The following is a 23,774-nucleotide window of genomic DNA, read 5'->3' as shown; positions in this document are numbered from 1 at the left end:
TAGCAGCGCATTTGGAAAACGTGACAGGATCGGTCCAAGTCAGCATGGATTTATGAAAGGGAAATCATGCTCGACAAATCTTCTAGATTTTTTGAGAGTGTAACTAGTAGAGTGGACAAAGGAGAACCAGTGGATGTGGCGATTTAGACTTTCAAAAGGCTTTTGACAAGGTCCCACACAAGAGATTAGTGTGCAAAATTAAAGATCATGGTATTGGGGGTAATGTACTGATGTGGATAGAGAACTGGTTGGCAGAAAGGAAGCAAAGACTAGGAATAAATGAGCCCTTTTCAGAATGACAAGCAGTGACTAGTGGGGTCCCGCAAGGTTCAGTGCTGGGATCTCAGCTATTTACAATAGACGAAGGAATTGAATATAATATCTCCAGGTTTGCAGATGACACTAAGCTGGGTGGCAGTGTGAGCTGTGAGGAGGATGCTAAGAGGTTGCAGGGTGATTTGGACAGGTTAGATGAGTGAGTAAATACATGGCAGATGCGGTATAATGTAGATAAAGGTGAGGTTATCCACTTTGGTGGTAAAAACAGGAAGGCAGAATATTATCTGAATGGTGACAGATTAGTAAAAGGGAAGGTGCAATAAGACCTGGGTGTCATGGTACATCAGTCATTGAAAGTTGGCATATAGGTACAGCACGCGGTGAAGGCGGCAAATGGCATGTTGGCCTTCATAGCGAGAGGATTGGAGTATAGGAGCAGGGAGGTCTTACTATAATTGTACAGGGCCTTGGTGAAGCTACACCTTGAATATAGTGTGCAGTTTTGGTCTCCTAATCTGAGGAAGGACATTCTTGCTATTGAGGGAGTGCAGCGAAGGTTCACCAGATTGATTCCCGGGATGGCAGGACTGACCTATGAAGAAAGACTGGATCGACTAGGCTTATATTCACTGGAATTTAGAAGAATGAGAGGGGATCTCATAGAAACATATAAAATTCTGACGGGATTGGACAGGTTAGATGCAGGAAGAATGTTCCCGATGTTGGGGAAGTCCAGAACCAGGGGTCACAGTCTAAGGATAAGGGGTAAGCCATTTAGGACCGAGATGAGGAGAAACTTCTTCACTCAGAGAGTTGTGAGCATGTGGAATTCTCTATCACAGAAAGTTGTTGAGGCCAGTTCATTGGATATATTCAAAAGGGAGTTCGATGTGGCCCTTGCGGCTAAAGGGATCAAGGGGCATGGAGAGAAATCAGGAATGAGATACTGAAGTGCATGCTCAGCCATGATCATATTGAATGGTGGTGCAGGCTTGAAGGGCCGAATGGCCTACTCTTGCACCTATTTTCTACGTTTCTATGTTTCTATGTAAACCCTCCCCAACAGCAGGGCAGGTAACTCTGTCTCGTCGAAGGCGGGTGCCCTCAATCTCCCATCCTTTTCGATGTTTCTGCGCTTTGATTTTTTTTGTTAACATTTCCGTAATATTTCTGTTGTTATGATTTTTGCTTTGTAAACTATGTCTTCTTATTCTTCAAACTGTAGAATTATTAGCTGTTAAGAATATTTTTTAACTCTGCAATGTGTTTTTATAGTAACTGCCCGTCGACTAGGTTGCTGCTCCTTCTCATTCTCTCTCCCTCCTCTTCAAGTCACTGCACATGCGTGGATGACCCCTGATTCCCGAAATTGCAGTTAAAACGCTTCTGTGAAAAAAACGGGGCAAAAAAATCGCACATGCGCAGTTCAGTGCTGCACCGTCCATCAAAGAGAAAGTCGATTTGGATCAACTACTAGGTTACATACTGCCCGCTGCAGACCGCTGGTATATCGCCAAAAAGATTTTGGCCAATTTTGTCCTTTTCGGTCTCGGCGGTATGCCGGCAGTTTGAAACGAAGCACTGCCAGCATACCGCCGAGAAATGGGCGGATCTTATGCATTGACCAATTTTAGGCCCTATAAAGGGTGCAATAGGAATCAAAACATGGATCATGGATATAATATTGGATTGTTACATGGAACAATTGGTTAAGGAACCCATGGGAACTGGAGTGTTATTGGACCTAATGGTCAGTAACGGCCAGGAGATGATAGAGTAGATCAGAGCCACAGGACCTCTTGGCAATAGAGAACATAATATAATGGAGGCTAAACTTAGGTTTAAGATGAAAATGAGAATAAGTATAACAGACACATTCAATTGTAGATAGGCCTACTTTGAGGGATGAGCTCAGAACTGGACTGGACAGCAATTTTAGGGAGGAAAAACATAGCAGAAAACTGGATCATGTTTAGAAATATTACACACAGAGTTAAAACATATACAAACCACTAGGAAGAAAGGTAACAAAAGGAGAACATTGATATGGGAAACATACATTGTTCCTGAATTAGACAAGAATTGTAATCCATATAAAAAAACTTCCATTCTTCACTTAGAATCATAGACTAGCGCAGCAGTGAAGGAGGCCATTCAGCCCATCGAGTCTGCACTGGCTCTTTTGAAGAGCAATGCAGTTAGTCCCACTCTGCCGTTCTTTCCCGATATCGCTGCAGTTTTATCTCCTTCAAGTATTTATCTAATTTCTTTTTGAAGGCTACTATTAAATTTGTTTCCACCACCCTATCAGGCAGTGCATTTCAAATCCTAACCACTCGTTGCGTAAAAACATTTTTCCTCATGTCGCGTCTGGTTCTTTTGCCAATCACCTTAAACCTGTATCTTCTGGATATTGACCCTTCAGCCATTGGAAACAGTTTCTCTTTATTTACTCTATCTAAACCCTTCATGATTTTAAACATCTCTATCAATTCTCCTCTTAGCCTTCCCTGCTGTAAGAAGAACATGGATAAAATACCTTTATTGTTTGCAACTGGATCCATCACAACTGTTCTGGAGTCAGTGAAATGTACATGGCGAGAGGCTGGTCTTTGCAGAACACGAACTGAAACTTTCTCGAAGCTTGCAGGCTGATAGAAATCTCCTAATAAGGCATGTTTTGAAGAAAGGTCCACACTCTAAAGAGATAAAATAAATGTAATTAAAATTACCTGTCCAATATAAGCCATAACTTGTGATTGCATTTTGCATAAATTATTTTCATTCATACTGGTCATCCGTTGGGCTTCAGATCAAATTTCAGATCAGATTGATTCCTGGGGGCCGAAATTCAGGTGCACTAGAAGGCTGGCGCACCTCTGAGTTTTGGAGTGGTACTTACTGCTGGACCTGCTGGAACGGTAAGTAGATCCATTTTCAGGACTTTTTAAAAAGTCCTACAGGAAATGGATCATAAAGGGGCGGACCTTAGATTCAAAGCCAGGCTTACTGTCTGAAAATGGATCGGTTGGGGTCTCCGCCGCTGTCAATAAGTGGTGGAGTCGTGGTGATGTCACAGCACGTGTGCGTCACCATGCTCTCTTCCCTCCGTTGAAGGGGAGAGATTCGATCAATATTTATCTTTGGCCACTGGGCCTCCAGGGAGGGTGTCGGCTGGGTCAGCGGCCTGGAACCCAAGAGGGGGTGCCAGGCTGTTCGTTGACGGCCCAGCTGAACCCGGGGGCAGTATTTTGCAGGCCGATCAGCAAGCCGGAAAAACCTGCCGGAGGCAACGCATGGCGGGGGATTGACGGATTCAAGTGAAAATCGATGGGTAAGTATTTTTATTGCATTTTTATTGTTTTCATTGTTGATGCAACCATTCGAGCGGGATGGGGTCCAGGCTGAAAAATTTAGTTCGAGTCGGCTTGTTGACCCCAAAGCGACAGCCATTCGATTTTTAGGAATGGCCGCCGCAAAGGGGCATTAATGGGTCTCTTTGAGACCCTGAATTTTGCCCACTGAGCTATGAGAGTGTTATTTTTGGTGTCTACTCTACACTTCTTGTTCTGGATTATTTTGGCTCTCTTATCTTACATAACCCTCAGAGGCATGTTCCAGTTGTCTAAACCTTTAAGAGTGTCTGCACTACCCTTGAAATATAGGTAGGCTTTCAATAACATGCCTGGGATTACACACAGTAAACCTACCCTGATATTTAAGTTTAAACTACTGGAATTTATTCCGCACCTCCACATGGTCTCCCTCCAATCTCCAAAAGCGATAGAACATCTCATCAGACCTCATTCAAATATTAAGCAATTTTATTAAACAAATAAGAAAGATATAATAGAATACAATCATATATTTGCAATAGAAAGTCAACTCTCTACCTCCTCCAGTGGAAAAACGTAAGAGTCACAATCTAATACGAAGTTCTTCCTTTAGGATAACAGCCTCTAAATACCGGGAAGTTTTCAGTGAATTCGAAGTACATTCAGGGCAGATGGAAACTTAAGGTGGTGGAAAGTGGGGCATGATGTGGTTATGCCGTTCGACATTAGGCTGGGATTTCCTGTGGGGGCTGGGGCAGGCGGTTATTGCATCTGTTGCCCTTGCAGCCTTCCAGCAAAAATGGTAGCAGAATAATCTGGATGGTGTCATTCCCAGAATTCCTGCTAGAACTGTTTCCTGTGCTCCAAATTGTACTGCACACCTGCGAAAGGTGCTTCTCAGCGGCAGAAACCCTGCATACTCTGGCAGTACCAGCACTGAAGGCACCAGCAGGCAAGATCCCAGCATAACTCAAGGATTTTCAGTCCCTTAATGTCAATGCCCACCCTAATTACCCTTGAGAAGGTGATGGTGAACTGCTGTAGGTGTAGCAGAGTGGCTTGCGAAGTCACTTCAGAGTCAATCACATTGTTGTGGGGCTGGAATCACATATAGAAACATAGAAAATAGGCGCAGGAGTAGGCCATTTGGCCCTTCGAGCCTGCACCACCATTCAATAAGATCATGGCTAATCATTCCCTTCAGTACCCCTTTCCTGCTTTCTCTCCATACCCCTTGATCCCTTTAGCCGTAAGGGCCATATCTAACTCCCTCTTGAATATATCCAATGAACTGGCATCAACAACTCTCTGCGGCAGGGAATTCCACAGGTTAACAACTCTCTGAGTGAAGAAGTTTCTCCTCATCTCAGTCCTAAATGGCCTGCCCCTTATCCTAAGACTGTGTTCCCTGGTTCTGGACTTCCCCAACATCGGGAACATTCTTCCCGCATCTAGCCTATCCAGTCCAGTCAGAATCTTAGATGTTTTTATGAGATTCCCTCTCATCCTTCTAAACTCCAGTGTATAAAGGCCCAGTTGATCCAGTCTCTCCTCATATGTCAGTCCAGCCATCCCTGGAATCAGTCTGGTGAACTTTCGCTGCACTCCCTCAATGGCAAGAACGGCCAGACCAGGTAAATATTGTGTTCCTAACACAGATGAGACTGCACACAGGGAGGTTAAAGTAACAGTAACCTCAGTCTTTATTAAGACACTCCAGAGTGAGGAACAGGCCTTAGGGGCCGGCTTATATAAAGTGCTCCCAAGGGATGCTGGGATCCCATGGGACTTCAGGGGATGCGCTCCCTGGTGGCGGAACATGAGAGTGCATGTTTTACAGATACACAACATCACTATCCCCCCAAAGTCAAAGTAAAAACTAATTACAAGGTGAGGCGGTCGGAAGCCTTTCTTTCCCTGGTGGACCGCCTCGGTACAAATGTCTGTTCTGGTGTGTTGGCTGTGCCCTCGCTGGGCTGGCGTGCTGTTGGCCCTGCAGGGCTGCTGGGTGAGCCTGGCCTTGCTGGGCTGTTGGGCATGATGGGTCCAATTTCCTGGTCCGGGGTGGTGTCGTTGATCCTTTGGGTATGTGTTGTGGGCTCGAAAAAGGTGGTGTCTGCTGTGGGTTGTAAAGGGCAGTCTGTGAACTGCAGCCTCGTTTGGTCCAGGTGCTTTCTGTAAATTTGTCCATTGTCTAGTTTGATTACAAACACCCTACTCCCTTCTTTAGCTATCACCGTGCCCGCGATCCACTTGGGACCATGTCCATAGTTAAGCACATACACAAGGTCATTCAGATCAATTTCACGTGACACAGTGGCGCGACCATCGTTTACATTTTGTTGCTGCCGCCTGCTCTCTACCGGATCATGCAGGTTGGGGTGAACCAGCGAGAGTCTGGTTTCATAAGTAGCTCAGCCGGGGGCACCCCTGTGAGCAAGTGGGGTCTCGTGCGGTAGCTGAGCAGTACTCGGGACAGGCAGGTTTGGAGTGAGCCTTGTGTGACTCGTTTAAGGCTCTGTTTGATTGTTTGTACTGCCCGCTCTGCCTGCCCATTGGAGGCTGGTTTAGACTGGGCCGAGGCGACATGTTTGATCCCATTGCGGGTCATGAATTCTTTAAATTCAGCACTGGTGAAACATGGCCCGCTGTCACTGACCAATATGTCAGGCAGGCCGTGGATGTCAAACATGGCCCTCAGGCTTTCAGTGGTGGCGGTGCTCCCCGACATTATTTCACATTCAATCCACTTTGAAAAAGCATCCACCACCACCAGGAACATTTTACCGCGAAATAGTCGACATGGATCCTCGACCATGGTCTGGAGGGCCAGGACCACAAACTTAGTGGTGCCTCTCTGGGCACGTTGCTCAACTGAGCACACACGCGGCACTGCCGTACACAGGACTCTAAGTCAGAGTCGATACCGCGCCACCACACGTGGGATCTCGCTATCGCTTTCATCATTACTATACCCGGGTGTGTGCTGTGGAGATCCGAGATGAACGTCTCCCTGCCCTTTTTGGGTAGCACTACGCAGTTACCCCATAACAGGCAGTCTGCCTGAATGGACAGCTCGTCCTTTCGCCGCTGGAACGGCTTGATTGGCTCTTGCATTTCAACGGGAATGCTGGCCCAGCTCCCATGTGTCATGCGTCTTACATTATTATATATAACTGTATCCTAACATGCTATACATGACTATAATAAGATATGACCTGTAGCCACCAGCATACCTTACCACCAGGGGTGCACTTGCAAGAGGCAGGTATATAAGGACAGGTCTCAGGCAAGTGCAGCATTTCAGAGCTGTGAAATAAAGGTGCAGGTCCAGAGTGACCTTGACTTCACTACATGCCTCGTGTGAATCTGTACTGAGGGGACAGGACTTTAAAGTGGCGACGAGTTACGGGATTACAGAATCCACAGAATGGCGAACAACGGATCAGATGAAAAGTACAATGCGAGAGACAATTGAGAGGACTTTATAGAAAGGCTCCAGCAAAGCTTTGTAACCAAAGACTGGTTCGGCGACGATAAGGCAGACAAGAGAAGAGCCCATCTCTTGACCAGCTGTGGCTCGAAAACATATGCTTTAATGAAGGATCTGCTGGCACCCGACAAACCAGCAAGCAAGTAATTTGAAGAGTTGAGCACACTGGTAAGAGACCACCTGAAGCCAGCGAGCAGCCTACACATGGCCAGACACAGGTTCTACAACTACAGACGCTGTGTGGGCCAGAGCATACCCGACTTCGTGGCGGAACTTCGGAGGTTGGCTAGTTTATGTGAGTTCTCCGATGAACTGAGGAGAGAAATGCTGAGAGACTTTTTCATTGAAGGAATAGGCCATGCAGGCATATTCCGGAAGCTCATCGAGACCAAGAACCTGACCTTAGAGGCAGCAGCACTGGTTGCACAGATATTCTTGGTAGGGGAAGAAGAAACGAGGTTGATTTACAATGCAGGTACGACAACTAACGAAATATCGGAACAAGAAGTTCACAGCACTAAACAGGCTGCTACCCCCACACACAGACAAAACTGGGAGAACAGGCTCTCGACAGCAGGCTGAAGCCATCAAGGGCCACAGGAACGGCTGTTCACACCTCATCAACCCACAATGCGAGCAATCAACTACAAACTGAGAGAAGCTCAAGATAGATCAGCCAGACGCAGCTCATTCTTTGGGAACACTTTAAACAATAGAACAGGTCTGTGCTGGAGGTGTGGGGGTGGGCACTAGTCATGGGGATGTTGATTTCAGCAGGCTATTTGCAGAAATTGTGAATATACAGGGCATTTGGCCCGCATGTGCAAAAAAACGACAGCTCGGCTGGTATACGAATCGGATGGGTCGGAAAGCGGACCAGAAGATGGTGGGGACAGAACCCGGGATACCGATGTACAGCGGGTCAACACGATCAATGGCCGCTGCTCCTACAACAGGACGCCTCCTATAATGATGAGGGTCCTACTCAACGGGATATCTGTCAACATGGAGCTGGATACGGGAGCGAGTCAATCTCGCATGGGCGCTCAACAATTTGAACAACTGTGGCCGCATAAAAGAGACAGACCAAAACTCACAAGGGTCGACACCACACTAAGGACCTATACCAAAGAAATCGTACCAGTCCTCGGCAGCGCCATGCTCTCTGTCACACACAAAGGGACAGTGAACCGACTGCCCTGTGGATTGTCCCCAGAGACCCCCCAGCACTGCTGGGGAGAATCTGGCTGGCAAAACTAAACTGGAAATGGGATGATGTCCATGCCATGTCATTAGAGGAATGGACCTCCTGCTCAACAGTTATAAAGCGATTTGAACATCTCTTTCAGCCAGGTGTGGGCACTTTCAAAGGGGCCAAAGTCAAAATCTACATCACACAGGATGCTAGACCGGTCCATCACAAGGCCAGAGCTGTACCCTATGTGATGAGGGAAAAGATTGAACACAAACTAGACAGGCTTCTGCAGGAAGGCATTTTATCACCTGTGGAATTTAGCGACTGGGCAAGTCCCATCGTCCCAGTCATGAAGTCTGATGGATCCGTACGAATCTGTGGGGACTACAAATCTACCATAAAGAGTCTCCCTACAGGACCAGTACCTGCTGCCCAGAGCGGAGGACTTATTTGCCACATTGGCTGGAGGTAAACTTTTCTCAAAATTAGACCTCACATCTGCGTATATGACGCAAGAATTGACCGAGGAATCCAAGCTACTCACCACCATCAACACACATCGAGGCCTTTTCATGTACAATCGATGCCTATTCGGCATCAGGTCGGCAGCTGCCATATTCCAGCGCAACATGGAGAGTCTGCTCAAGTCCATCGCAGGGACGGTTGTATTTCAAGACGACATACTTATCACGGGCAGGGACACCGACTCCCATCTCCATAATTTGGAGGAAGTACTAAAGCGGTTGGATCGGGTAGGCCGACAAATCAAGAAATCCAAGAGCCTGTTTCTCGCACCCGAGGTTGAATTTTTGGGCGGAAGTATTGCCGCTGATGTAATCCGCCCAACAGAGTCCAAAACAGAAGCAATTCGCCTGGCACCCAGGCCCCAGAATGTCTCAGAACTGCGCGCCTTTCTCGGGCTACTCAATTACTTTGGGAACTTTATGCAGAACTTAAGCACGCTGCATACCTTACCACCAGGGTTGCACTTGCAAGAGACAGGTATATAAGGACAGGTCTCAGGCAAACGCAGCATTCCAGAGCTGTTAAATAAAGGTGCAGGTCCAGAGTGACCTTGACTTCATACATGCCTCGTGTGAATCTGTACTGAGGGGACAGGACTTTACACCATGCAATACACAGTTTTTTACTAGGGACAGCAGAGGATCTTGGCTGGTCCAAGTCCTAATCTGGCGGGCCGTGACAGGTGATTTATCATTTTCAAACGCTTCCATGACCATCAACAAGTCTGCGGGCTACGCCACCATCAACAAGTTTGCAGGCCGCGCCATTTCCACCCCCGTGGTGGGCAATGGTAGCCGACTGAGAGCATCCGCACAGTTGTCGGTGCCTGGCCTGTGGCGGATGGTACAGTTATACGCTGATAGCGTGAGTGCCCACCTTTGTATGCGGGCTGAGGCATTAGTATTTATCCCCTTGTTTTCAGCGAACAGGGATATGAGGGGCTTGTGATCGGTTTCCAGCTCAAATTTGAGGCCAAACAGGTACTGGTGCATTTTCTTTACCCCGAACACACACGCTAATGCCTCTTTCTCAATCATGCTGTCGGCCCTCTCGGCCTTAGACAAGCTCCTGGAGGCATAGGCGACAAGTTGCAACTTCCCCGCAACGTTAGCTTGTTGTAATACATACCTGACTCTGTACGACGCATCCCATGCTAGCACAAGTCTTTTACACGGGTTATACAATACAAGCAGCTTGTTGGAGCATAAAATGTTTCTGGCTTTCCCAAAAGCAATTACTTGGTTTCTCCCCCCATACCCAGTTCTCACCTTGACGCAATAACACATGTAGGGGCTCTAAGAAGGTGCTTAACCCCCGGTAGGAAGTTACCAAAATAGTTGAGGAGTCCCAGGAACGACCACAGCTCCATGATGTTCAGTGGCCTTGGCCTGTTCCGGATAGCCTCTGTTTTGGCGTCTGTGGGCCGAATGCCGTCCGCCGCAATCTTTCTCCCCAAAACCTCCACTTCTGTTGCCATGAAGACGCATTTCGACCTCTTCAGCCGCAGCCCTATGCGATCCAGTTGCTGGAGAACCTCCTCCGGGTTTTGTAGGTGCTTGACGGTGTCCCAACCCATGACCAATATGTCGTCCTGAAAAACCATCGTGCGTGGTACCAACTTGAGTAGGCTTTCCATGTTTCTCTGGAAGATCACTGCAGCCGACCGAATTCCAAACGGGCATCTGTTGTAGATGAAAAGTCCCTTGTGCGTGTTGATGCAGGTGAGGCCCTTCGAAGACTCCTCCAGCTCCTGCGTCATGTAGGCCGAAGTCAGGTCGAGCTTGGTGAACGTCTTGCCTCCTGCCAGCGTCGCAAATAGGTCGTCTGCCTTAGGTAGCGAGTATTGGTCCTGTAGCGAGAAACGATTAATAGTTACTTTATAATCGCCACAAATCCTGACCGTGCCATCACTTTTGAATACTGGAACAATTGGGCTGGTCCACTCACTGAATTCCACTAGGGAGATGATGCCCTCGCGTTGCGGCCTGTCCAGCTCGATTTCCACTCTCTCCCTCATCATGTGAGGTACCGCTCGCGCCTTGTGGTGAATGATCGTGCCTCTGGGACCAAGTGGATCCGCTCCTTCACCCCGGAAAAGTTTCCAATGCCTGGCTCAAAAAAGGAAGGAAATTTGTTCAGAACCTGGGTACATGAGGCCTCATCGACATGTGATAGCGCTCGGATGACATCCCAGTTCCAGCAGATTTTAGCCCAGCCAGCTCCTTCCAAGCAATGTGGGGCCATCGCCCGGGACAATCCAGAGCGGCACTTGGTGCACCGTGCCCTCGTAGGTGACCTTGACCATGGCGCTGCCCAGGACAGTGATGAGCTCTTTGGTGTACATTCTCAGTTTCGTGTGGATGGGGCTCAGGGCTGGTCTGAGTGCCTTGTTGCACCACAGTCTCTCACACATCTTTTTACTCATGATTGATTGGCTAGCGCCAGTGTCCAGTTCCATGGCTACGGGTAAGTCATTCAACTTTATAGTCAGCATTGTTGATGGACATTTCGTCAAAAATGTGTGCACCCAGTGTACTTCAGCATCTACCTCCTCTCTCTGAGGCTCAAAATTGCTTTGATCCACCATGGACCGATCTTCCTTTGCCACGTGGTGGTTAGCAGGTTTTGCAGAGTTTGCAGCTCATCTGCAAGCTCGTTGGAGGTGCCCCATTGTTCCACATCTCTTGCAAACATAACCTTTGAAGGGGCATGAATAGGCTGAATGGAAGCCTTCACAAAGCCAACAAGGTGTGAATTGCCTTGCATTCATCCTTTGCTGTGGACTCTGAGTCATCTGGGTCACCTGAGGCCTGCTGGCACTTGGTTTCTGCCCTGTACATTTCTGCTCGCAAACACAGTTCCAATTAATTTATGAACATTGTTAGCACTTGTGTGCTGAGAGATTTGTTTGGTGTTATCACTGGTGGACATAAACACCTGTGCTATCGCAATGGCCTTACTGAAGGTCGGTGTCTCTACAGTCAAAAGTTTTCGTAGGATGGTCTTGTGGCCAATGCCCAGTACAAAAAAGTTTCTGAGCATCTGCTCCAGATAGCTATCAAACTCACATTGTCCTGCAAGTCGCCTTAGCTCGCCACTTCCTGACCTTCAGATCGCTGGCATATGTAGAAGCGATACCTCGCCATCAGCACACTCTCCCTCGGGTTAAGATGCTCCCGAACCAGTGTACACAGCTCCTCATACGACTTATCTGTGAGTTTCACCGGAGCCAGAAGATTCTTCATGAGGCTGTAGATCGGTGCCCCACAGACCGTGAGGAAGACCGCTCTCCTTTTTGCAGCGCTTCCTTCTCTGTCCAGCTCGTTGGCTACAAAGTACTGGTCTAGCCGTTCGACATAGGCTTCCTAATCCTCACCCTCCGAGAACTTCTCCAGGATGCCCACCGTTTGCTGCATCTTTGCATTGGATTCGTATACTCGTCGCCAGTTATTGTGTTCCTAACACAGATGAGACTGCACACAGGGAGGTTAAAGCAACAGTGACCTCAGTCTTTATTAAGATACTCCAGAGTGAGGAACAGGCCTTAGGGGCTGGCTTATATACAGTGCTCCCAAGAGATGCTGGGATCCCTTAGGACTTCAGGGGATGCGCTCTCTGTTGGCGGAACATGGGAGTGCATGCTTTACAGATACACAACAGTAAAGATGGCAGGTTTCTTTCTCTAAAGGATATTAGTGAACCAGTTGGGGTTTTTTTTTTACAAAAAATCCAACAGCTTTTACTGCAACAGATTTTTATTTCCATATTTTTTTTAATAAGCTAACTTCAATTCTCAAACTGCCGTGGGTTTACTAGTCCAGAAACATAACCACTGTGCCGCCGTACTCTCAAGAACTGCCCGTTCCTCAGCAATAGAGATGGCCAATAAATTCAGCCTCGCCCAAATTCTGAATGCAAATTAATTTAAAAAAAATTCTGCCAGCCAGTTGAATTAGTGGAAAGCTAGGAGTAAGTCACACACTTGTTGTCTCAGCTGTGGACTGGGAAAGTAAATTAAAGGGTAAGACTGTAGAAAAGCAGTGGCAAAAATTTAAGGAGATATTTCCTAACTCTCAGCAAAGATTTATTCCAGTGAGAAACAAAGCCTCTAAGAGAAGGATGGACAATCCCTGGCTAACTAAGGAAGTAAAGGATGGTATCAAATTGAAAACAATGGCATACAATGTTGCAAAGGACAGTGGAAGGCCAGAGGATTGGGAGATTTTTAGAAACCAGCAAAGGACAACAAAAAATATGATAAAAACAGAGAAGATAGCATATTAAGAGTAAACTAGCAAGAAATATAAAAACAGACATAAGAGCTTCTGCAGGTATATAGGGCTAGATTTTACACTTTTGTGCAGTTTACCCAAAAATAGGTGTTATTTCCGGCCTGGGTGGTAAAATTGGGGTTTTCAGATCGCCGGCTTCCTGCCCATTCTCAAAGCACCTAGTCTCCATTTTTTAAATTGGGCGTTACCGCAAGCGATATGGAATGGGCAGTCGCGTTAAATCTCTCTGGTCTTCTGCTGTAAAGTGTCGCCAGCTCGATTCCCGTGATTCAGGAGGTCAAGGGTCATCATGACATACGCAGAAGAGGAGACAGAGAGCGAGGGAGCTGAGAGGGACTGAAAGCGTGTGTGGCTCTGGTGTGTGCTTGTTTGCTGATGTGGGAGGCACGAGGGAGATTCAACAGCAGCAAAAAGCCTACTAAGCACCAAGAACATAGTTGGCACCGAGTTTTTGTCCAACAAATAAGATATAACATGGAAGGGATGGTGGAGGCCCTGGAGCTGGTAGCAAGGAATACTGGTGGCAGAGGGCTCCCAGTGGTCCCGGAGCATGGCACTGCATCCCAAGGTGCCGCACCCCCATTGCCAACAACACATGAGATCCAGGAGCAACATCTTGCTTCTGGCTTGAGCACGTTCCCACCTCGGGACCATCCTCTCCCACATCCGTCCAAGCAGTGATCCGGTCGTCATCCCCGCCAGTAACCCCCCCTACCCCCCACCCACTGAAGCATTGCCTGAGGAACTCCTTGTCCAGGCGGCTTGGAGTCAGGAGGGGAAGGGGAAGAGGTGAGGAGGAGAAGCGAAGCGGGCAGGGATGGGGAGGGTTAGTTTTTACAGAAATACTGATGATTTCAGACAAATGTTCAATTTAAATGTTTTTTATTTAACAAAACCTTGTTGTGCATTGGCTCAGATGGCTGCACTGTTACACGCTGGTGATTTCTTATCAAAGGGTAAAATTACACTTAACTTCAATAAACTTAAATTTAAACTTTAACTGTCACCCAGGTGATGCCCACCATTGATGTATGACCTGCACACTCAGCACTGTGTCAGCCTTGTAAATAACACCAACGTTCTTTCAGGCAAAGCGCTCATTGATGAGCTCCTGACGTAAGGCTCTTGCAGCTATCATGCCACCACAGGCCCTTTCATGTGGCCTACAGGGGAGTGGGGGCATGGCTTCAGCGTCAGCCTGATTGTCTGGGCCGATGTCAGCGTCCACCTCCACGTCCTCCTCTTTCTCTCTCTGGTGAGGTGGACTGTCAGACTCTTCAGGCAATTCTTGTACCCTCCTGATAGCCAAGTTGTGCAGCATGGAGCACAACACCATGAATTAAGCTAACTGCTCAGGGTGGTATTGGAGGTCGCCTCCTGAGTGGACCAGGCATCTAAAGCGCTGCTGAAGCACTCCAATGGTTTTCTCCACGATATTGCGAGTTGCTCTGTGGCTCTCGTTGTATCGCCTCTCGGCTTCGGTGTGGGTGTCATGCAGGGGGGTCATCAGCCAGGTGGCTGATTGTTAAACAAGTCAGATACAGTGCTCTCACGAAGGATGTGAGCATCATGGATGCTGCCCGGAAATTGAGCATTCACTGCCAATATAATTTGCTGGTGGTCGACAACCAGTTGGACATTCAGGGAGTGGAATCACTTGCGGTTCCTGAAAACCTCTGCATCCTGAAAAGGTGCCCACATCTCGATGTGCGTACAGTCTATTGCTCCCTGCACCTTGGGGAAGTTGGCAATTCTGGGAATCCTAGAGCCCTCTCAGTCTGTGCCTCCCTGATCATAGGGAAGCTGATCAAGTCCCTTGTGCTTGCATACAGGGCTTCATTGAACTGTCTAATGCAGCAATGTATGGCATGCTGCGATACACTGCAAATGTCGCCAGCTGAGGCCTGAAAAGAACCCAACGCGTAGAACGAGTGCCGAGGTGACTTTGACCTCGACGGACAGTGCAGTACTGATGGTGCTGGCAGGCTGCAGATCTCCCCTTATGAGCTGGCATACCTCAGCGATAACCTCTTTGTGGAAGCACAGTCTCCGAAGGCAGGTGATGTCGGGCAAGTCGAAGTAAGATCACTTGTCCCTTTACTTGCGGGGGGGTATAACGCCTGGTCCTCCTCATCAGTTTGGCATATCTTACATTGGGCACATAATCCTGTGGAGTGTACCTTCGGCCATTTCGAGTCTGCAGCATGTAATTGGTCATCAAGAGAGGGTGAGAAAGGACATGGTACCCATTGCAATAGCTCCCCGTTTTCCACCGATTGGTCACAAAGAACGAATATCCCGACGAAGACACCTATTAAATTTCAATCGTTCACAGTATGGTAAAGATGTTTGTACAGATGTTCACATCACCTCCAAAGACCTCCAGAGTACATCCAAGCTCCCCTGAGGTTGAAGCAGAGCAGCCTTTTAAATGATGCGACATGTGATGTAGAACATAGCGTCCATACCGCTGTGATTAGTTCTGGTTAGTTCCACTTTTTCTGGGGGTTTTTTTGGGCGAGCGATATTGTGGGCGATATGTGTGTGAGATGGTGAAAAGTGACGCTGGCCATTAGTCTCAGCAAATTTGATCTTTACGACAGAAAAAAGTGGCCGGTCGGTATTATTGAATCTCGGCGTTAATTCTTTGCGGAAACTAACGCTGGCCGATATTATGGCCGTTGATTTCGCCCATTCTGATGATTCCACCCAAAAAAAGTGGGTGGGCGGTATTATTTTTTCCCGGCGTTACGCACATAGGGAAAGTAACACTCAGCGGTAAGTTTCTGAAAAATGCCCGTCAGTTTCCATTTTGTGGCTAAATGGGCGCTATATGGGTGTGATACATAATTTCAGTGGTAAAATGGATGTTAAGTGGGCGTTAAGCATGCAAAAAAAGTAGAAAATCTAGCCCATAAAAAGGAAGCGAGTAGCTAAAGTAAACGTTGGTCCCTTAGAGAATGAGATGGGAGAATTAATAATGGGAAATGGGGAAATTGCAGAGACTTTGAACAAATATTTTGTATTGGTCTTCATGATAGTGGACATTAAAAACATACCAATAATTGATAGTCGAGGAGCTATTTGCTGGGGGGGAGGGGGGGGGGACTTAAAACAATCACTATAAAGTACTAGGCAAACTAATGGGACTAAAGGTGCACAAGTCCCGTGGACCTGATGGCCTGCATCCGAGGGTCTTAAAAAAATTGGCTGCAGAAATAGTGGATGCATTGGTTGTAATCTACCAAAATTCCCTGGATTCTGGAGAGGGCCCAGCAGACTGGAAAACCGCAAATGTCACACCTCGATTTAAGAAAGGAAGGAGACAGAAAGCAGGAAACTATAGACCAGTTAGCCTAACATCTGTCGTTGGGAAAGTGCTGGAGTCCATCATTAAAGAAGTAGTAGCAGGAATCATAATGCAGTCAAGCAGAGTCAGCATGGTTTTATGAAAGGGAAATCATGTTTGACAAATTTGCTGGAGTTCTTTGAGGATGTAACGAGTCAGGTGGATAAAGGAGAACCAGTTGATATTGTGTATTTGGATTTCCAGAAAGCATTCGATCAGGTGCCACACAAAAGCTGACTGCGCAAGATAAGAGCTCACGGGGTGGGGGTAATATATTAGCGTGGATAAAGGATTGGCGAACTAACAGGAAACAGAGAGTCGGGATAAAAGTATCATTTTCAGATTGGGAAACTGTAACTAATGGGGTGCCACAGGGATTAGTGCTGGGGCCTCAACTATGTACAATTTATATTAATGACTTGAATGAAGGGACTGAGTATAACATCGCCAAATTGACTCATAAGATAGGTGGGAAAGCAAGTTGTGAGGAGGACGCAAAGAATCTACAAAGGGATATAGATAGGCTCAGTGAGTAGGCAAAAATTTGGCAGATGGACTATAATGTGGGAAAATGTGAGGTTATCCACATTGGCAGGAAAAAAAAAGCAAATTATTATTTAAATGGAGAGTAATTACAAAATGTTGCAGTACAGAAGGATCTGGGAGTTCTTGTACATGAAATGCAAAAAGTTAGCATTCAGGTACAGCAAGTAATCAGGAAGGCAAATGGAATGTTGGCCTTTATTGCAAGGGGAATGGAGTATAAAAGTAGGGAAGTCCTGCTCCAACTGTACAGGGCATTGGTAAGACCACACCTGGAGCACTGCATACAGTTTTGGTCTCCTTATTTAAGGAAGGATATACTTGCATTGGAGGCAGTTCAGAGAAGGTTCACGAGGTTGATACCTGAGATGAAGGGGTTTGTCTTATGAAGAAAGGTTGAGCATGTTGGGTCGAAACTCATTGGAATTTAGAAGAATGAGAGGTGAACTTATTGAAACATATAAGATTCTGAGGGAGCTTGACAGAGTAGATGCAGAGAGGATATTTCCCCTCATGGGGGAAATCTAGAACTAGGAGGCATAGTTTCAGAATAAAGGTTTCTCATTTAAAACAGAAATGAGGAGGAATTTCTTCTATCAGAGGATCGCGAATTTTTGGAATTCTCCACCCCAGAGACCTGTGGAGGCTGGGTCATTGAATATATTTAAGGTGGAGATATAGAGATTTTTGAATGCTAAGGGAGTGAAGGATTATGGGGAGCAGGCAGGGAAGTGGAGTTGAGGCCAGGATCAGATCAGCCATGATCTCATTGAATGACGTAGCAGGCTCAAGAGGCCAAAAGCCTTACTCTTGCTCCTATTTCTTATAAGAACACAAGAACATAAGAGATAGGAACAGGAGTAGGCCATACGGCCCCTCGAGCCTATACCCCCAGCTCCACTTCCCTGCCAACTCCCCATAACCTCTTATCCCCTTATCGTTTAAGAAACTGTCTATTGCTGTCTTAAATTTATTCAATGTCCCAGCTTCCACAGCTCTCTGAGGCAGCGAATTCCACAGATTTACAACGCTCTGAGAGAAGAAATTTCTCCTCATCCCTGTTTTAAATGGGTGGCCCCTTATTCTAAGATCATGCCCTCTAGTTCTAGTCTCCCCCATCAGTGGAAACATCCTCTCTGCATCCACCTTGTCAAGCCCCCTCATAATCTTATACGTTTTGATAAGATCACCGCTCATTCTTCTGAATTCCAATGAATAGAGGTCCAACCTACTCAACCTTTCCTCATAAGTCAACTCCCTCTTAGAAACATAGAAACATAGAAACTAGATGCAGGAGTAGGCCATTCGGCCCTTCGAGCCTGCACCACCATTCAATATGATCATGGCTGATCATGCAACTTCAGTACCCCATTCCTGTTTTCTCTCCATACCCCTTGATCCCTTTAGCCGTAAAGGCCACATCTAACTTCCTTTTGAATATATCTAACGAACTGGCCTCAACAACTTTCTGTGGTAGAGAATTCCACAGGTTCACAATTCTCTGAGTGAAGAAGTTTCTCTTCATCTCGGTCCTAAATGGCTTACCCCTTATCCTTAGAAATATAGAAACATAGAAACATAGAAAATAGGTGCAGGAGTAGGCCATTCGGCCCTTCGAGCCTGCACCACCATTCAATAAGATCATGGCTGGTCATTCACCTCAGGACCCCTTTCCTGCTTTCTTTCCATACACCTTGATCCCTTTAGCTATAAGGGCCATATCTAACTCCCTCTTGAATATATACAATCAACTGGCAACAACAACTCTCCGAGTGAAGAAGTTTCTCCGCATCTCAGTCCTAAATGGCTTACTCCTTATCCTTAGACTGTGTTCCCTGGTTCTGGACTTCCCCAACATCGGGAACATTCTTCCTGCATCTAACCTGCCCAGTCCCGTCAGAATTTTATATGTTTCTATGAAATTCCCTCTCATCCTTCTAAACTCCAGTGAATAAAGGCCCAGTCGATCCAGTCTCTCCTCATATGTCAGTCCAGCCATCCCGGGAATCAGTCAGGTGAACCTTCGCTGCACTCCCTCAATAGCAAGAACGTCCTTCCTCAGATTAGGAGACCAAAACCGAACACAATATTCCAGGTGAGGCCTCACCAAAGCCATGTACAACTGCAGTAAGACTTCCCTGCTCCTATACTCAAATCCCCTAGCTATGAAGGCCAACATACCATTTGCCTTCTTCACCGCCTGCTGTACCTGCATGCCAACTTTCAATAACTGATGACACCCAGGTCTCGTTGCACCTCCCCTTTTCCTAATATGCCACCATTCAGATAATATTCTGCCTTCATGTTTTTGCCCCCAAAGTGGGTAACCTCACATCTATCCACATTATACTGCATCTGCCATGCAGTTGCCCGTTCACCTAACCTGTCCAAGTCACTCTGCAGCCTCTTAGCATCCTCCTCACAGCTCACACCGCCACCCAGTTTAGTGTCATCTGCAAACTTGGAGATATTACACTCAATTCCTATCGTAAATAGCTGGGGTCCCAGCACTGAGCCCTGCGGCACCCCACTAGTCACTGCCTGCCATTCTGAAAAGCACCCGTTTATCCCGACTTTCTGCTTCCTGTCTGCCAACCAGTTCTCTAGCCACGTCAGTACATTACCCCCAATACCATTAAATGCTTTAATTTTGCACAGCAATCTCTTGTGTGGAACCTTGTCAAAAGCCTTTTGAAAGTCCAAATACACCACATCCACTGGTTCTCCCTTGTCCACTCTACTAGTTACATCCTCAAAAAATTCCAGAAGAATTGTCAAGCATGATTTCCCTTTCATAAATCCATGCTGACTTGGACCGATCCTGTCACGCTTTCCAAATGCGCTGCTATTTCATCTTTAATAATTAATTCCAATATTTTCCTCACTACTGATGTCAGGCTAACTGGTCTATAATTACCCGTTTTCTCTCTCCCTCCTTTCTTAAAAAGTGGTGTTACATTCGTTACCCTCCAGTCCATAGGAACTGATCCAGAGTCGATAGACTGTTGGAAAATGATCACCAATGCATCCACTATTTCTTGGGCCACTTCCCTAAATACTCTGGGATGCAGTGAAGTGGTTCTAGACTGTGACCCCTTGTTCTGGACTTCCCCAACATCGGGGACATTCTTCCTGCATCTAACCTGTCCAATCCCGTCAGAATTTTATATGTTTCTATGAAATCCCCTCTCATTCTTCTAAATTCCAGTGAATATAAGCCGAGTCAATCCAGTCTTTCTTCATATGTCATTCCTGCCATCCCGGGAATCAGTCTGATGAACCTTCGCTGCACTCCCTCAGCAGCAAGAATTTAGATTAGGAGACCAAAACTGTACACAATATTCAACGTGTGGTCTCAGCAAGGCCCTGTACAAGCTCCTATACTTAAATCGCCTCGCTATGAAGGTCAGCATGCCATTTGCTTTCTTTACTGCCTGCTGTACCTGCATGCCTACCTTAATGACTGATGTACCATGACACTCAGGTCTCATTGAACCTCCCCTTTTACTGTTCTATCACTATTCAGATAATAATCTGCCTTCCTGTTTTTGCCACCAAAGTGGATAACCTCATACTTATCCACATTATACTGCATCTGCCATGCATTTGCCCATTCACCTAACCTGTCCAAGTCCCCCTGCAGCCTCCTAGCATCCTCCTCGCAGCTCGCACTACCACCCAGCTTAGTGTCATCTGCAAAGTTGGTGATATTGGGCCCAAGTTTCGAGCCGTGCCTAGAACGGCGCAGTCCCAACCTGGACGCCCGTTTTTCACGCCACAAAGTGCGCCTAAAAAAACCCTCCAGATTCTCCACCTCCCTGCAGGTCCTCTGGCCCTCGGCGCGGCGCAGCAGGAGCTGTAGAGGGTGGAGCCAGGTCCCTGCGCTGAAAACAGTGCCAGGACCTCTGCACATGCGTGCTACAGTGGGCGCGCAAGTGCAGTAGCTCCAGGCGCCCGAAACTGTGTGGGAGGGGCCCGAAGCACGCAGCCCCTAGCCCTGGCCGAATGGCCTCACTGGGGCTGCGTGAATAAGGCTCCTCCCACGGCCAGTTCCTGCTTCCTCCTGACCCGACTCGACTCCCGCTTCCCACCCCCCGCCTCCAGACCGGACCCGACCCGACTCCCGCTCCCCCCGCCTCCGGACCTGACCCAACTCCCGCTTCCCCCCCCCTCCTCCAGACTGGATCTGACCTGACCTAACTCCCCCCGACCTGACTTCCCTCTCCCTCCCACCCCCCGACCCGAACCGAACTGACCTCCCTCCCACCACCCACCCGACCCGACCCAACGCCACCTACCTGTAAATCTGGTGCTGGGGACGGGCCCTGCCCGAAGTCTCAGGCCCGGTCCGTTCAGCCTCCCTCCCCCTTCTCCTTTCCCCCCCCTTCTCCTTTCCCCCCGCTCCATCTCCTTTCCCCCCCCCACCATCTCCTTTCCCCCACCATCTCCTTTCCCCCCCACCTTCTCCTTTCCCCCCCACCATCTCCTTTCCCCCCCATCTCCTTTCCCCCCCATCTCCTTTCCCCCCATCTCCCCTTTATCCCCTTCCCCATCTCCTTTCCCCCCCATCTCCCCTTTATCCCCTTCTCCCCCTTCTCCCCATCCCTCCCTCTGCTCCCCCCCTCTCTCCCTCTGCTCCCCCCCTCTCTCCCTCTGCTCCCCCCCCTCTCCCTCTGCTCCCCCCCCCTCTCCCTCTGCTCCCCCCCTCTCTCCCTCTGCCCTCGCTGTCAGAAACACAGACACTGACAGACAGAGAATGAGAGACACACACAGACAGACAGAGAGATAGAGACACTGACAGAGACACACTGGGTGGGGGGGCAGGGGGGGCATCCCAGCACACTGTTGGAGGGCTCCCGGTGCTGCAGTCGGTAAGTAGAAAATGTTTTATTTATTGATTTAAAAAAAAAATTATTTCTTACTAATTTTTTTTGATGTATTTATCATTTATTATTGATGATGGCTCTTTATTTGTAAAACTGAAGTGTTTAATGTTTGTAAACTTCCCTTTAAACCCCCCCCCCCCCCATTTCCTACGCCTGATTTGGAACCTACGCCTGATTTTCTAAAGTGTAGACAAGGTTTTTTCGAGCGTACAAAAATCTTCATTTACTCCATTCTAAGTTAGTTTGGAGTAAGTTTTCACTGACGAAACTTTGAAAACAGGCGTAAGTGGCCGGACACGCCCCCTTTTGAAAAAAAATTCTGTTCCAAAGTGAAACTGTTCTAACTGACTAGAACTGGAGCAAACTAAATGACGAGAATTCCGATTTTTAAGATACTCCGTTCTACACCAGTTGCTCCTAAAAATCAGGAGCAAATCATGTGGAAACTTGGGGCCATTACATTTAGTTCCTTTGTCTAAATCATTAATGTATACTGTAAATAGCTGGGGTCCCAGCACTGAACCCTGCAGCACCCCACTAGTCACTGCTTGCCATTCTGAAAAGGAACCGTTTATTCCCACTCTTTGCTTCCTGACTGCCAACCAGTTCTCTATCCACGTCAATATATTACCCCCAATACCATGTGCTTTAATTTTGCACACTAATCTCTTGTGTGGGACCTTGTCAAAAGCCTTTTGAAAGTCCAAATACACCACATCCACTCTACTCGTTACATCCTCAAAAAACTCTAGAAGATTTGTCAAGCATGATTTCCCCTTCATAAATCCATGCTGACTTGGACCGATCCTATAACTGCTTTCCAAATGCGCTGCTAATACATCTTTAATAATTGATTCCAGCATTTTCCCCAATACCAATACCAGGCTAACCGGTCTATAATTCCCTGTTTTCTCTCTCCCTCCTTTTTTAAAAAGTGGGGTCACATTAGTTACCCTCCAATCCATAGGAACCGAACCAGAGTCCATGGAATGTTGGAAAATGACCACCAATACATCCACTATTTCTAGGGCCACTTCCTTAGGTACTCTGGGGATGCAGACTATCAGGCCCTGGGGATTTATCGGTCTTCAGTCCCTTCAATTTTCCTAACACCATTTCCTGACTAATAAGGATTTCCCTCAGTTCCCGCTTCTCACTAGACCCTCGGTCCCCTAGTATTTTTGGGAGGTTATTCGTGTCTTCCTTAGTGAACAAAATATTTGTTCAATTGGTCTGCCATTTCCTTGTTCCCCATTATGAATTTCCCTGATTCTGACTGCATTGGATCTACATTAGTCTTCACTAATCTTTTTCTCTTCACATCTCTGTAGAAGCTTTTGCAGTCAGTTTTTATGTTCCCTGCGAGCTTACTATTTACTCTCATACTCTATTTTCCCCCTCCTAATTAAACCCTTAGTCCTCCTCTGCTGAATTCTAAATTTCTCCCAGTCCTCAGGTTTGCTGCTTTTTCTGGCTAATTTATATGCGTCTTCCTTGGATTTAATACTATCCTTAATTTCTCGTGTTAGCCACAGTTGAGCCACCTTCCCTTTTTTATTCTTACGCCACACAGGGATGTACAATTGTTGTAGTTCATCCATGTGATCTTTAAATGTCTGCCACTGCCTATCCACCGTCAACCCTTTAAGTATCATCCTAGCCAATTCATGTCTCATACCGTCGAAGTTTCCTTTCTTTAAGTTCAGGACTCTAGTCTCTGAATTAACTGTGTCACTCTCCATCTTAATGAAGAATTCTACTATATTATGGTCACTCTTCCCCAAGATGCCCCCCAAGACCAGATTGCTAATCCCTGGAATCAACCTAGTGAACTTTCTCTGAACTGCATCCAAAGCAAGTATATCCTTTCGTAAAGA

General features: G+C 47.1%; 1 protein-coding gene across 3 annotated transcripts in view; it reads right to left on the bottom strand.

The window, feature by feature from the left end:
- The window catches only part of cep57l1 (centrosomal protein 57, like 1), a 245,591-nt gene that overhangs the window by 113,866 nt on the left and 107,951 nt on the right, over positions 1 to 23,774 (bottom strand). For all 3 annotated transcript variants that reach the window (XM_070885656.1, XM_070885655.1, XM_070885657.1), the window contains one exon: positions 2,819 to 2,978. In XM_070885656.1, coding sequence (XP_070741757.1) covers positions 2,819 to 2,978 — 160 coding nt within the window. The remainder of the gene's footprint in view (positions 1 to 2,818; positions 2,979 to 23,774) is intronic.

The sequence above is a fragment of the Pristiophorus japonicus genome, chromosome 7 (assembly GCF_044704955.1).
Source record: "Pristiophorus japonicus isolate sPriJap1 chromosome 7, sPriJap1.hap1, whole genome shotgun sequence".
NCBI lineage: Eukaryota > Metazoa > Chordata > Chondrichthyes > Pristiophoridae > Pristiophorus > Pristiophorus japonicus.
This window is presented reverse-complemented; position numbering and strand designations above follow the sequence as displayed.